At 46.4% G+C, this 14,522-nt stretch overlaps 1 protein-coding gene across 1 annotated transcript in view; it reads left to right on the top strand.

Annotated features, from left to right (window-relative positions):
* The window catches only part of CNN3 (calponin 3), a 28,441-nt gene extending 17,500 nt beyond the window's left edge, over positions 1-10,941 (top strand). The window contains exons 2-7 of the mRNA XM_040406608.1: positions 2,538-2,659; positions 4,196-4,262; positions 4,357-4,494; positions 7,084-7,200; positions 9,665-9,811; positions 9,975-10,941. Coding sequence (XP_040262542.1) covers positions 2,538-2,659; positions 4,196-4,262; positions 4,357-4,494; positions 7,084-7,200; positions 9,665-9,811; positions 9,975-10,310 — 927 coding nt within the window. The 3' untranslated portion in view covers positions 10,311-10,941. The remainder of the gene's footprint in view (positions 1-2,537; positions 2,660-4,195; positions 4,263-4,356; positions 4,495-7,083; positions 7,201-9,664; positions 9,812-9,974) is intronic.
* Positions 10,942-14,522: the final 3,581 nt, after the last annotated feature.

Genomic DNA, 14,522 nt, shown 5'->3' with positions numbered 1-14,522 from the left:
GCGTGATTGACATCCTTACCCACAATGCTCGAGTGCAGGTAAATCCCAGTATGTCATTCAGAGGAGTGATCTCTTACTGGTTTCTGCGCCTCTTCATAACTTCGGCAGATCCAGCGCCACATATAGGGGTTATTAATAAGACTGGTGTCTAAAACGCCGGTCTTAATAAATGTGCCCCATAATCCATACGGTTTCATTATGGGTTTGAACACCATGGAGATGGCTTATCTCTCGGATATGTTCACATGTGGTGGATAGACTACGGATTTTCCCACTGGAGTTTTTGTGCGAATTTTTTTTTTTTTAAACGCTCTCCAAAATCTGCAGCTGTAATTGACCTGCATTACAAATTTTAAATCCACCTTAGATCAATGTATGTTGTAGTGCCTACTAAGGTGCAGTTTTTACTACAGTGCCAGTCAAGTCGATGCGGTATTCAATGTCTGGCGTACACGGTGCAGAAACTTTCCGCGTGGAAATCAACCTGTGGTGTGGATTTTGAAATCCATAAGCTGTCAATTGTTTGTGCGCATTTCAGTGCAAAGAATGAGATTGGGGGCAAATCCGCATCAAATTCTGCAAGTAGCACATGCGGGATGGGGCTGAAACGCAACAAAAACTGCACAGAAAATCTGCATCAACTACACCGCCCTGTGCATGCGTACCATTAGCTGTTTTGACCGCGCATAAATCCAGATGAACGGGACAGATTTTCTGCAACAAAACGTGCGCAGATGTAGTCTCCTGTAATGACGCCATGAACATGGATGTGACGGCTATTGCTTCGGAACAGCGTATCTTAGGGGCAGGAGTTTTGCCTGGCTGGGATTGCTACCATATGGCAGCCTCTTTCTCTATGGGTGGGGGATACTGGAGCAGACATGGCTTCAGTTCTGAGCGTCCTCACACAATGCACACGTAGTGTTTGACAGGAGCCATGATTTTCCTTGTCACTTGTGATCACTCAGTAAGTGGGACCGAGTGCGGTGTTGGGGACGCCATTGACATTGCCAGATGATTGGCTGTGTTTGCGTGCGTCTCATGGATCATATGAACGGCTTTTGGTCTTGTATTGTGTGCACTGGAACGAGCGGGGCCTGGTGTGTATGACACCGTTGTAGGATACTTCTGGAGTTATCAATCAGATGGTATTTATAATATGTCTGGGATATAGGAGACGTCTACAACAGTCACAAAGCAGAACATCCTGCATTGTTACAATATATCACTTTAGTAGTTTATTTGTATTGTTTTTTTGTTTTACTTTGTATCATGTGTTTGTCTTCAGTTGCTACATGGAAAGGGTCATCAAGCTGCTTTTTAGAGATCACACTGCACTAAGTACTCCTGGTAGGTAATGTCATGCAGTGAATGGGACATGGGTTTTGTTTATTAACACCTTAATACCCTGTTTACTGCCCATACACATTAGCTGAAAGTTCACAGAAATGTTCATGATGTGCCGGTTCAGTAAACAAACCCACCTACAGTTGATGGCCTATATGGTCATTGCTATTAAAGGGTTATTCCCATCTTACAAGGTGATGGCACGGAGCGATACCTTCACTTTATGATCCCCGGGGTTTCCGACCTCTGAGAATGAGGGGATACGACGCTAGTTTAGTGCTGCGTCGTCTTCGAAGTTCTCTTATTTGGGGCCATGCTGCAGGTTCTTATTCAGCAGGTAGTCTTGGGGAAACCCATTAAGGGGGTGCTGTGACCCCTCTGATCATAAAGTGATGGCTTTAAAGGGTCGCTAGATTTTCAAAAAACTTTTGATCCAGTATGTCAGAGACATAATCCAAAGTTTTGAGCATTGGGGGTCTGAGAAATGGGATGAGAGGAGGGCTCTCGTAGCCTCACTGCAGAGGACTGTATTGAGACAGGCCCATAGACTTGTATAGAGCCTCATCAGTGGGGGTCCCGGGACCAATCGGACCTCCACTGGTCAAAACTTTTGATATGTCGGACATATCAAAAGTTTTATGAAAACTCAGTGACCCTTTAAAAGGTGGTGTTAAGGATTAGAAAAATATGGCTGCTTTCTTCCAAAAATGGCCCTTAACCTGTGCCTGTAGGCCCTGCATACCCGAAGACAGCCTGAGAGGCTGATTACAGAGAACAATAGACTGCATTTAGCTGCGCAATCGTCACAATGTGTTTTAATGTCACGACTGGTCTGCATTTTCCTTTTTGACGTGTATGTGGAGCCGCCACTGACCACGTAAGATGGAAAATTGCATAAATGAACCCTCCATTCACAGGAGCGGTAGCTGTGGCCTCGCATATGGCACTTGGTTGCAGCGGACAGAATAACCGAGAATCTGGACGCCAGTCTAGTCCCGGAGTCGGGCAGACATTAGATCGGACGTCTGGTTCTGGCGTAGTTCACACATGCTACTGCAGAAGGGGAGGTTCATTGACCTTGTATAATGTATGTATACAGTAGGAAGGTTACTTGCCAGTGTCGTCTTGTATTAGCCTTACCTCCTGATTCTGGACCGTGTTCAGAGTGCGCCTTTTTTTTTTTCCTTCAGATTGCTCAGAAATATGACCTTCAAGTAGAAGAGGAGCTGCGTTCATGGATAGAGGAGGCCACCGGCATGAGCATTGGAGAAAGTTTCCAGCTGGGACTGAGAGACGGTGTAATTCTCTGCCAGTAAGTACATCTATATACTGCTCGCGGGGGTCCTGGGGGAGTCCTCAGCAGTGACATACATGGTAGATACACTTCAGCTGTCCGGTGCCTGCAGGACTGATGGAAGGATGGAGGGAACGCGAATGGCTGCATTCTCACTTGCATCTTGGCCTTCATAAACGACTTGGAATGGCACAGGACAGACCCCAGTGACTGCTTGGCTTGTTGTTCAGATCTACCATTGGGGACCTATGTCAAGAATGGAGGCATGGGAACCGCACCCATATCGAACGGTGGCCTGAAAGTGTTGGAGGGCGCACTGCGCATGTGCAGCCTCCCTCCCTTCATATTCTATGCCACGCGCCGGCCCGGCTATTTCCGTTAGGCCCATAGAAGTGAATGGGAGCGGTGGCCAGTCATGTATTCACTTCTATGGGGGAGAGCGCTTGGCAGTGGTCGCACAGGAGTCCTTCAGCCACCACTTTCCGGGGCTGCATTCCCAATATAGGTGCGGGTCCCAGCGGTGGGACTTGCCCCTATCGGACAATGGGAGCATATCCTAGCAATATGCCCCATTGTCGAAGGTGACACGACCCCTTTAAGGTCACAGATGCAGCGCTGCATGCTCTCGAAAGTAATATAAGCCCTATGTGAGAAATGAACGAATGTCTCTCATTCTGGGCAGAACATAAGGAGAAAGAGAAAAAGCGGAGGCAGCGCCCCGTGTGTGATACCGTTATGTATGGCTATAGTGATTTTACGTAGATTGCGCTTACCCTTTAGGGTTGTGAGGAGTCACAACACCTATACTTCGCTTTGCTGAAAAAATCCCGTTCAGCGTTCGGGAAAAATCTGCTGCTGCAGCCAGGTCCTTGCCCTTCACCGTGGGTTGCGGTTTCTGGGATGAGTAGATGCGTCAGTGGAGTAGAAGATCGGACCTTTTTTTTCAGCGCTGAAGCAAATGGACTCAGGACCAGGGTGGTGTTGATGAAGAAAATTATTTTATTCCAAGTCAACGCGTTTCAGGGACGAACTGCCCCCTTCATCAGGACAATAAAAGCTTATACATAAAACCTGTTTTAGTGTGGTCTCATATTTCAAAAATATATATAATATATATGAGACCACACTAAAACAGGTTTTATGTATAAGCTTTTATTGTCCTGATGAAGGGGGCAGTTCGTCCCTGAAACGCGTGGACTTGGAATAAAATTATTTTCTTCATCAACACCACCCTGGTCCTGAGTCCATCTGCTTCAGCGCCGAAAAAAAGGTCCAATCTTCCAATCCACTGACGCATCATTCTGGGCAGATACACGGCTCTTGCCTACACAGATTTAAGTCCACAATTATATCACTATGACTTCATCAGTCTTTGGCTCTAAATGGTGCTCCCTGTTACTTACAGCAAGCAGTGGTCTTGAGGGGATTGAAGTTACATAACTTCTATTATATATATTGGTTACACTTGATGTACAGAAGACTGGACGACCCCTGTAGTGGATGAGCGGCTTGGCCTCCACATTCAGTATTCATTCTTTCCTCTCTCTCCCCTAGTCTCATTAATAAACTGCACCCGGGATCCGTGAAGAAAATTAATGAAGCCAAGATAAACTGGCACAAGGTAAGCAGGGATTGCCACGTCTCGCGTCTACCTGCCGTCCTCTCCATATTACTACATGGGGTTGTATATGTGATGGTGCACGCTTATTCTGCAGCTGGAGAACATCGGGAACTTCATCAAAGCCATGCAGGATTACGGGATGAAGCCACACGACACCTTCGAATCCAATGACCTCTTTGAGAATGGAAACATGACTCAGGTTCAGATATCCCTGGCATCACTGGCCGGGCTGGTAAGTTTTCTATACGTGAACTACAGATTTGATGTAAAGATTTTTTTCTTCTGTGATTTAAGATTTCTAGGATAAAGTTATACCCCACAGAAAGCCATTAAAAGAAGTCCAGCACCCCTGTCGATTAGCTGTTTTCAGAGCACACAAATGGTGTTAGCGGCCATGCCCGGTCACTGCAGCTTAGTCACTAAGTACGGCCTGTACCTGGCTGTAGCATGCTGCAGCTGAATGGTGGGGGTACTGGGAGTCAGACCCCCCTCCCCACTGATTGTATGTTGATGACCTATCCTAAGGAATGGATGTCCATATAAAAGCAGCAGAAAACCCCCTTTACATAAACCTTAAGGGCAAGTTCACACTTTGCAAAATGCTGCAGATTTTCTGTTGTGGAATTGTGTGCAGCGTTGTACAGTACGAGCAAAGTGAATTCCCATCCATACGCAGTGGAGAAATCAGCAGAGGAAACTGACCTGTGGCGAATTTTGTCAATTCAAGCTGCGGATTTTACCCATTGTAATGCATTAAGCAGCTTTTTTTGCAACAGAACTGCACCATCTGCAGCTCTTATGCAATGTCTGAAGTACGCCAAGGCTACTTTCACACTAGCGGCAGGCTGTTCCGGCGCTAGTAGATTGCGCTTACCCTTATTATAGTCAATGGGGCCCCCCGGACTACCGCTCCGGCCCCATTGACTATAATGGCCGCGGGACAGAGTTCCGGCGGCAGCACGGCAAAAATGCCATAGTTTTATTCCGGCTGCCTCTCGGCATGTTTGCCGTGCTGCCGCCGGAACTCCAGCCCGCCCCCATTATAGTCAGGGGGCCAGAGCGGTAGGCCAGGGGCACGCGTGCACTAGCGGCAGCACGGATCCGACATGCTGTTTACCCGCCAGAAGTGTGAAAGTAGCCTAAAACTGTTCATGCTGACGCTCAGTGATTCACATACACCTCAGCCTCAGCATTTCTGTGGGCTGTAGCTTTTTTGTTTGAGGTACATTGCCTCAGCTGCTGCAGAACCTTTACTAACTTGCTGCTGCTGACTGATATGACGTTAATAAAAAGTGTTTTCTAGGCTTGGAAGATAAGAAATACTAAGGAAGCTGCAGACCGAACAAAGAATAGTCTCTGAACTAGTGGGTCAGATAATGGTCGTCTGGTGGGGTCAGTGAATACTGTGCACTAATAAGTCCCCACTGATGAGACCAGGCCGTCAGTGACATAACTGATGGGAACGTGGGATGCAGTTCCTCCTTGGACCCATCGTACAGCCTCGTCCCCTTGGACCCATCCTCTGGAGGAAGTCATTGCTTCCTCGCGTGTCCTTCAGACAGAAGACATCACGCTCTTTCTAAACAGTGATTGTTCTTCACTTCTGTGTTTATTACCTGGCAGCTCAAAACGTGGAGTCTGACGAAGACATATGGCTGAGGTGTAAGGACAAGGGGGCTCATTTACAAACAGACATGCCACTTTTTGGCATAAATCTGTCACAGATTATGGAGCAAAGGTTATTTGTGCCGCAATCTGCGACTTTCCACCTTTGCTGCCACTCACGCCATTGCTAAAAAAAAAGGCAGTGTGGAAAGGGACAGGCCAGCAGGTCCATCTGGGTTATCATTTTCTATGCCTGTTTTAGGTGTAGAAAATTGTATAAATCTACGACAGCAAGGGAGCTGGCATAGATAACTGTAAAGTCTGCCTAAATTATATATAGGAATTATATATAGGCCAGCGCATGAGGGACAAAGACCGGCGTCAAAATCACCGGTCTTCATAAATGTTCCTCAAGGTCTTTAATGGTAAAATCTCCAACTCTATAAAATAAGGCTAGGGCTACACAGATAACAGAACCGCCTATTCTAAAACCTGGGAATTGCTTAAATGGCGTTTCCCAACAACGGTTATTGACTGCACTTAGTTTAACCACTGCCTAATCCAATGCATAGTAGCTAAATGATCCTCTGTCGTAAAAGGAGGTTCTCCGCTGTCTAGATATGGATGACCTCCCCTCAAGGATGACATCGGTGGGGGGCTGACGCCCAGCTCCTGTGCCCACGCATTACTGGAAGTGCTTGGCTGGAGCCTAGCCTCGTCCCCTGTGAAGGAGCCCAGCACCGCCTGTACCCACGAATCTCCTCCTTGCTCACGAAGTCAGATCGCCGTAATCTCGAGGTGCGCGAGCTCGCACATGCGCAGTTCCTTCCCTGAGGCTGATGCCAGCACAGGGAAGGAACAGTATGCTGGCACTGCGCATGCGCGAGATTACGGCGATCTGACTTCGTGAGCAAGGAGGAGATTCCTGGATGCAGGTGGTGCTAGGCTCCAGAACGGTTAGTGCAGCCCCTTGGGCTCCTTACCAGGCTGATTTATATATATAAAATCATTTTTTGCACTCAATAAAACCACTCCGAGATATGGGACAGGTATATTGCGGACATGCTAGCGGCGATCTAGCCGTGCATGTCCGCATCTCTATAGGGTAAAAAGAGGTGACTGAATCCCTTTTAAGATTCAACAAGATTTTGGCGCACAGTTTAGCAAGTCTAACTATTAGACGGGATTAGTAAATCTGCCCCATTGATTTTTCTAGGCCAAAACAAAAGGCTTCCACACGACCGTAGACATTGGAGTGAAATACGCAGAGAAGCAGAGGAGACAGTTTGATGACGAGAAACTAAAGGCCGGGCAGAGCGTCATTGGCTTACAGGTAAGACTGCGGCGTGCGGAGCGTGCCCGTCATCCGACACCTCGCTGCACTTCTCAGTATTACACGACACTTTGTATGGGTAAGAGCCTCTTCACTCGGACAGCTGAAAGTGCTTCAGTGTGGACGTCACTTAACCTCATTTACTGCTGCTGATTCATGTCGGGCGCAGCTGGAGATCCCTGCCCCATGATCCATTCAGACCATATTTTTGGTTTGCATTTTTTGAGGGTCGGATGCAGATCCATTTGTTTCAATGGGGCCACAAAAAATTCAGACAGCACACCATGTGCTGTCTGCATCCATACGTCCGTTCTGCGGTCCAGCAAAAATGATACAACATGTCCTTTTCTTGCGTGTTTTGCGAACCGCACAATACATATGGTTGTGTGACTGCACCCTTATCCTGCATTACATATTATAAAAGGCTATGCACATGTTTAAAGAGAACCAGACATATTTTTGTGTGCTTCCCACATATGTCCTTTTCCCAGTGCTCTGATTTCTCTTGCCAGCTCAAATATTGTGATGGAGGGGCGGTTTGGTCCATCACTCCACAGAGCTGGATCTTGCTACTGTCCCTCCACCCTTCTCTCTTCTCCCACACCTTAGAGGCAGTGAACAGTGAGAGTATGAAAGGTCCTGGGAGGGGTCTAGTGAATAAGCATCTGCCAATCCCATTTGCTTCAGGATTGATGCAGGGTTTTCTTACGCACTCCGTGGCATAGATCTTGTTATAGTCGCTGGAAGACTTCTCAGATCTGTGTCTGACTGGATGTTGAGGGGAAAACTGGAGAGATGATCCCATAAGACTAAAGTACTGGTTTATCTGATATGTTAGGGGTTGGCCAGTTTTCTCAGAATGCCATAAACCGTCACTTTATGCTCCATACTGCCTGCTCTGGTATCAGTGGAGTAAAAATACCTGTCATCCTCTGTCCATAGTCTGCTAGATGGCGGCGCCACTTCCATGGGCTGTACCTGTAATTCTACACAAGTGCTGAATGGCAAGTGCATGCACACCTGCAGATGCTGGCGGCAACCCTGCGTCTCCGCATTCGCTGGTTGTGTCCATTTGCTGTTCAGCGCCTGTACAGATTTATATGTAACCAGGAACAACCCATGAAAGTGGCGACCCCATCTTGCAGCCCGTGAATGCGGATCATGACAAGTGAGTAGATTTACTCCACTGATACCAGGGCAGCTGGGGGACAGTATATAGTCATGGATGGGAAATTCCATGGCTAACTGGCCGACCCCTTTCATTCACTTCTCTACAGGTCAGTACTGGAGCCTTGACCTCTTTTACAAGTCCTTCATTGCAGACTGAAATGATCTCGAATCCCAATATGTTTTCATGGACTGCAGTGCTGGTTAACCATATGGGATGTTCTGGCCAGGATCCTTGGCTATGCACCCAGGAAGCTCTAAGGCCTCTTTCACACGGGCATTGCGGGAAAATGTGCGGGTGCGTTGCGGGAAAATGTGCGGGTGCGTTGCGGGAACACGCGCAATTTTTTTTTCAGCGCGAGTGCAAAACATTGTAATGCGTTTTGCACTCGCGTGAGAAAAATCGCCATGTTTGGTCCCCGAACTTCTTCACAGAAGTTCGCGCTTGGGATCGGTGATCTGTAGATTATATTATTATTTTCCCTTATAACATGGTTATAAGGGAAAATAATAGCATTCTGAATACAGAATGCATAGTAAAATAGCGCTGGAGGGGTTAATTTTTTTTTTTATATATAACGCCCCTTATTCCACTTGATCGCGCAGCCCGGCATCGCCTTCTGTCTTCATCTTAGCTGTGTGCAGGAACAGGACCTCTGGTGACAGCACTCTGGTCATCACATGATCTTTTACCATGGTGATGGATCATGTGATGGACCATGTGATGACCGGAGTGACATCACCACAGGTCCTGTTCCTCCACACAGCTAAAATGAAGACAGAAGGAGATGCCGGGCTGTGCGATCAAGTGGATCTCCTAGCAACCGTGCGTGAAAATCGCACCGCATCCGCACTTGCTTGCGGATTCTAGCGATTTTCACGCAACCACATTCATTTCTATGGGGCCTGCGTTACGTGAAAAACACACAAAGAGGAGCATGCTGCGATTTTCACGCAACGCACAAGTGATGCGTGAAAATCACCGCTCATGTGCACAGCTCCATAGAAATGAATGGGTCGGGATTCAGTGCGGGTGCAATGCGTTCAACTCACGCATCGCATCCGCACAGAATACTCGCCCGTGTGAAGGGGGCCTAAGAGTTTCTTCATGCTGCACGCTCTACGCCATGGGACTTCCTTAGCTACTGAACATGTATTTAAAGGGGCTGGCTACTTTTGACCAATGTGTAGGTAAGATGACTATATGACACCTATTCATATGGCTTTTTATTAGTAACTGCTGCATGGTTTATGTGGTTAGAAATACTGATTATAGCTTTATCGCTTCTACCTGCAGATGGGAACCAACAAATGTGCAAGTCAAGCCGGTATGACCGCCTACGGTACCAGAAGACATTTGTATGACCCAAAGATGCAGACCGACAAACCATTTGATCAGACGACCATAAGCTTACAGATGGGGACAAACAAAGGGGCCAGTCAGGTAAGTGTGTTTTACAAAACGGGAGACATCGGTGGAATGCATGCAATGATCCCCTTTGTGAACCGATCCCAAGCCCGTAGAGGAGATCCATGCATGGAAATGCTGCTCTTTCTTAATGCCTTCTGGTAACTGTGCTCCTCTTGTTTTATCTGCCACACATCAGGCGGGCATGGCGGCACCAGGAACAAGGAGGGATATCTATGATCAGAAAGGAATTCTGCAGCCTTTGGACAACTCCACAATTTCATTACAAATGGGCACCAATAAAGTGGCATCTCAGAAGGGGATGAGCGTCTACGGCCTTGGGCGGCAAGTGTATGACCCCAAGTACTGCGCTGCCCCCACAGAACCCATCATACACAACGGCAGCCAAGGCACCGGAACAAATGGCTCAGAAATCAGTGACAGCGACTACCAGGCAGAGTACCCAGGGGAGTACCCAGATGATTATCCTAGAGATTATCACGGCCAGTACAGTGACCAGGGCATAGATTATTAGAGATTAGTCTACTCAGTATTAGTTCATTATTTTATTCAATGAAGACCAAGCTAGCCTTGTGTAATTTTATCTGTCTTCCTTAAAACACTACTATGCTTTAATATGGAAAGAAAATTTGCCTTATGTACATTCCTTTTTATTTTTCTCCTTCCCGTTCTGCCTTTCGTATCCCTAGTTGCCTTGTAAGTGCTGAGACAGGACGTTCCGCCGCGTTACTAAGAATTGTGTATGAAGTTAAAAGGAATACTGTGAATAATGAAGGGAGATTTTGTACAGTTTTGCTATATTCGGACTATGCATTTTACATATCAAGATGCATGCTTGGGTCATAATACGATTTTACAGCGCTTTTGCCTTTTGGTAGTTTTATGTATCGATGAGCATCTAAAAACAGATTACCAGTGGCCGTCGTGAGCTTTTTAGCCCCCTTTTTTTTTTTTTAGATATCAGTTTTATTGCCTTATGGTATGAATGTGGAGCCATCGTGCATAGGTCGAAGGCAGCCATTTTTGTGGGCATGAATAAAGCCTCATGATTGAGGCACACTGTATGTGCCTCAGTTCTCTCTATGAACCTCTTCTCAGTGAAATATAGGCTGATTCCTTAATTTTTTTTATTTTCAGTTTTACAACATGGTTTCCTCAGCCCTGTATAACGAATGGCCCACAACACGAGCGTTGTGCCAATCCCGGCCATGCCCACTTCTCTTAAGACCATGGGCAGCGTAGGAGAAATTCAGAATGCATTCCCACTTCATATATTAGCGCGACCAAGTAAATGGATGCTCATCTGGGAAAATCCGCCCTTGTATAAGAGACTTCATCCTTCAGTGTTTGTGGTGGTATCTGCACTTAAAAAGCCATAACTCCGTAAGAGGGCAGGGGGGGTGAAGCCTCATGGTAGACTGATAGGAGCGGTGCCACACGTAATCATTACCGAGGCACCGTGATAATGGAGCTCGTGTAGATTTGCATATTTCGCCTCAAACACTTCAATGCACCAAGAACTTCCTCATCATGTGTTCCCCACAGCAAGACTTTGGCTTTCCTTTCCAGAACTGCATTAGGAGAACAGATTTGGGGGTTATGGGCAATTTTGATATGAGCTTGAGGGTCTTGAGGTCCAGTTTGTTTTTGTGATCTTGTCTGGATATACTGGAAGAACAACGTCCTTGGTTTGTAGGAGAGGTAACATCAGAACGTTTCTGGTCAGTGCCTGGATTTGTTTGAAGCCGAAGGTTGACTGAAGGGCTGATAGTGAAGAGGTTATATCGTAGAATACATTCCTGTGCATACAAAAGTGCCAGTAGGGGGCAGATTACAATTTCTTGTCTTAATTTGCTGGATGCCAGGAAAAAAAACCACCCCTTATATTGCCAATAGGCACTCAGTCTACGGAAATTGTGAGGGTTTCTCTTCTCTATAGTGTACGCAGGTTTTGGTGGCTTCAGAGTAAGGCCCCATTCACACAACTGTATTCTTAGACTGCATCCAATTTGCATTTCAATGAGGCCACAAAACAGTGCGGACAGTACATCTGTATGTCTGTTCCACAGTCTCACAAAAAAGATAGAACATGTCCAATTTGCAGACAAGAATGGGCATTGTACCCATGGGTCTGCAAAAAAAAAAAAAAAACTGCGCCACACAGACGTCATCAATATTGTTTGCGGCCGTGTGAAGGCACCCTAAACCTAGTGTTTATGTAGCATGCAGGTTACTATGGTGCTAGATATTTGGCACCTGATTCTGCATTGTGCTTACCACAACATTCTGGTGGCTTGTGGACTTCAGCTGAGCCACGATGGTTGTCCTCTGCCTTGTGAACTAGCGCAGTCTATATAATGACCAAGGACGTGCATGTTCATTATTTCTACAGTTTAGCGGCGGGCATTTCGCCATGCAGTGTACACACAACACATTCCAGAATGGAAATTCATGTTCCAGCATGGCAGGGGAGGCATGCATGACTGAAGGTTAGGACGGGTGAGGGACCTCATTCTCAGTGATGCAGAATGTGTAGAACATGGTTTCCCCCTGATGCTGCTGTGCCAGAGCTGGCAGGGAAAATACAGCGCTTTTTCTTAATCTGCATTGTCAATGCTCAACTTGTCTTTAAAAAGGGAGTGTCTCCAAAATGTCGGACCGTGCAGATGTCTTCATTTCTCCAGGGCTCAGAAGTCTTCCATCAGAAAGTCTTCTCGGCCTTCAGGATCATAATGACAGCGCATTTACATTTTGTGCCATATTGTACCCATGTAGATGTGCTTTGTTTCTTTTATGTGTATTTATTGTCACATTTCTCAGCCTAAACTGATCCCAATGTATTTTTTTATAAATAAATTTTGATATTTTTTTTTTCCCTGAAGACAAAACTTGTTCTGGTGTCGTTTATTTGGTTCCTTGACGAGAGGGATACCAGTTATATAAGTGCACACTACTGAATGCATTCTGGGCTGCGGAGGAGAACTTGTCTGCCATGGTCTTCGCTAGGAAGACTGACGTGATTGCTACTTTCTCAAATATCTCTAGTAGCTCTTTTTATAGGCTGCACTATAAAGATGCTTTAGGCTGTAGCAGCTGAACATTATTTAAGTATTAATATCCATATGAATTGCTGCGTACCTGCAAAAAAAACAATGGTTTCAAAGCTGCACCTTTTTGTGCTAAAACCATATGGGTACGGCTACACGGAGCGGCTGCTGTGGCCACATCCCAGTAGCAGACAGTCCATCAGGCGTCTTTGCAGCCAAGTACCTCACAGCAACACCAGTAACTAATTAGAACCGCATTGTTTATTCGGTCTTCATGGTCAATGACCGTATACTTGTGGGTTACCGCACAGCCATTAAAGGGAATCTTATCTATTTAACTAATTTAAAACTACTCAAATCACACTGTAAGTAGCGCACACTGTTCACAAATGGTACCTTTATTGCCTTGTCTGCTGCACTCATGGTCCAAACACTAATTTTGATGCCAGACTGAGCACATCACCGCTGGGGCCAGGAATGGACCATACAATACTGACTGTGCCGCTGCACCGACGAAGGGACTGTGCATGCGCCGATGCAGAAGACAGTGATGTCAGGAGGATACTAGGCTGGCCTAGACAGGGGAGGAGTATCACGAGTAACAACTGGGGCCCCGGGCACATGCAAGGTCATTTGCATATGGCTTCAAAGTTTGTTTTTGAACCATCAGAGCAGCAAACGAGGCAAGAAAAGGTACAATTTGTGACCTGTGTATGCGACCTACAGTGTGATTTGTGCAGTTTTACATCAGTAAAGGGAGTCTTATCACCTACTTTAAAGAGGGGCATATCCTAGCAACATGCCCCTATTGTCTGAGAGGTGCGGGGTCCTACCTCTGGGACCTGCACATGTATTGATAACGGAGCGGCCCAAAGTGGTGGCTGGAGAACTCTGGTCCGGCCACCCCCAAGCACTCTCCCAATAGAAGTGAATAGGAGCACACCACACATGACTGGCCACCGCTCCCATTCACTTCTATGGGCCCGACAGAAATAGCTAAGCCAGCCGTCAACCATTTTCGAAAGCCCCATAGAAATGAATGTAGGGCGGCTGTGCGTGTGCAGTGCACCCTCCACCACTTTCGGAGCTCCGTAGGGGACCCACACCTCTCCGACAATAGGGGCATACCGTAGCGATGAGACAACCCCTTTGGACATGGTCGTGTGCACGAGTCCTTATTTTGCAGTCCTCAAAACACAGATGCCCGCTGTGTGAGTTCTGCTCTGAAAAATGCAGAACATCTGGCCCTCAATAGAGCAGTCCTATCCTTGTCCGTGATATGGGTAAGAATAGGAAATGATCTGTGATTGTGTGGAACAGATACGGACAGCATATGGTGAACTGCAGGTCTAATTAGTTAATGATGTTGCTGTGGCTCCTACGGTCACGCAGTACTCTGCCCCTGCTCGAGCGCATATGCCAGTCCTGGTAAAAATAAATTGTAAGTCAAAATTATGCTTGCTCAAAAATGTGACCTTCAAACCAGAAAACTGGTTCCCAGACCATGAAAAATGTCTGAAGGTTCTCATTTATCCAGGTCATGGTATATCTGTAAAGAATAAATCAAGGCAACTGGACTTACTGTAGATTTCTTATTATACACATGCTGGGTATAATTATCAGATGTTGATTCAGTTACGTATTTATTCCCAGAGAATTCTTGTACAGTCACTCAGAAT

Source organism: Bufo bufo, chromosome 9 (assembly GCF_905171765.1).
Source record: "Bufo bufo chromosome 9, aBufBuf1.1, whole genome shotgun sequence".
Lineage (NCBI taxonomy): Eukaryota > Metazoa > Chordata > Amphibia > Anura > Bufonidae > Bufo > Bufo bufo.
This window is presented reverse-complemented; position numbering and strand designations above follow the sequence as displayed.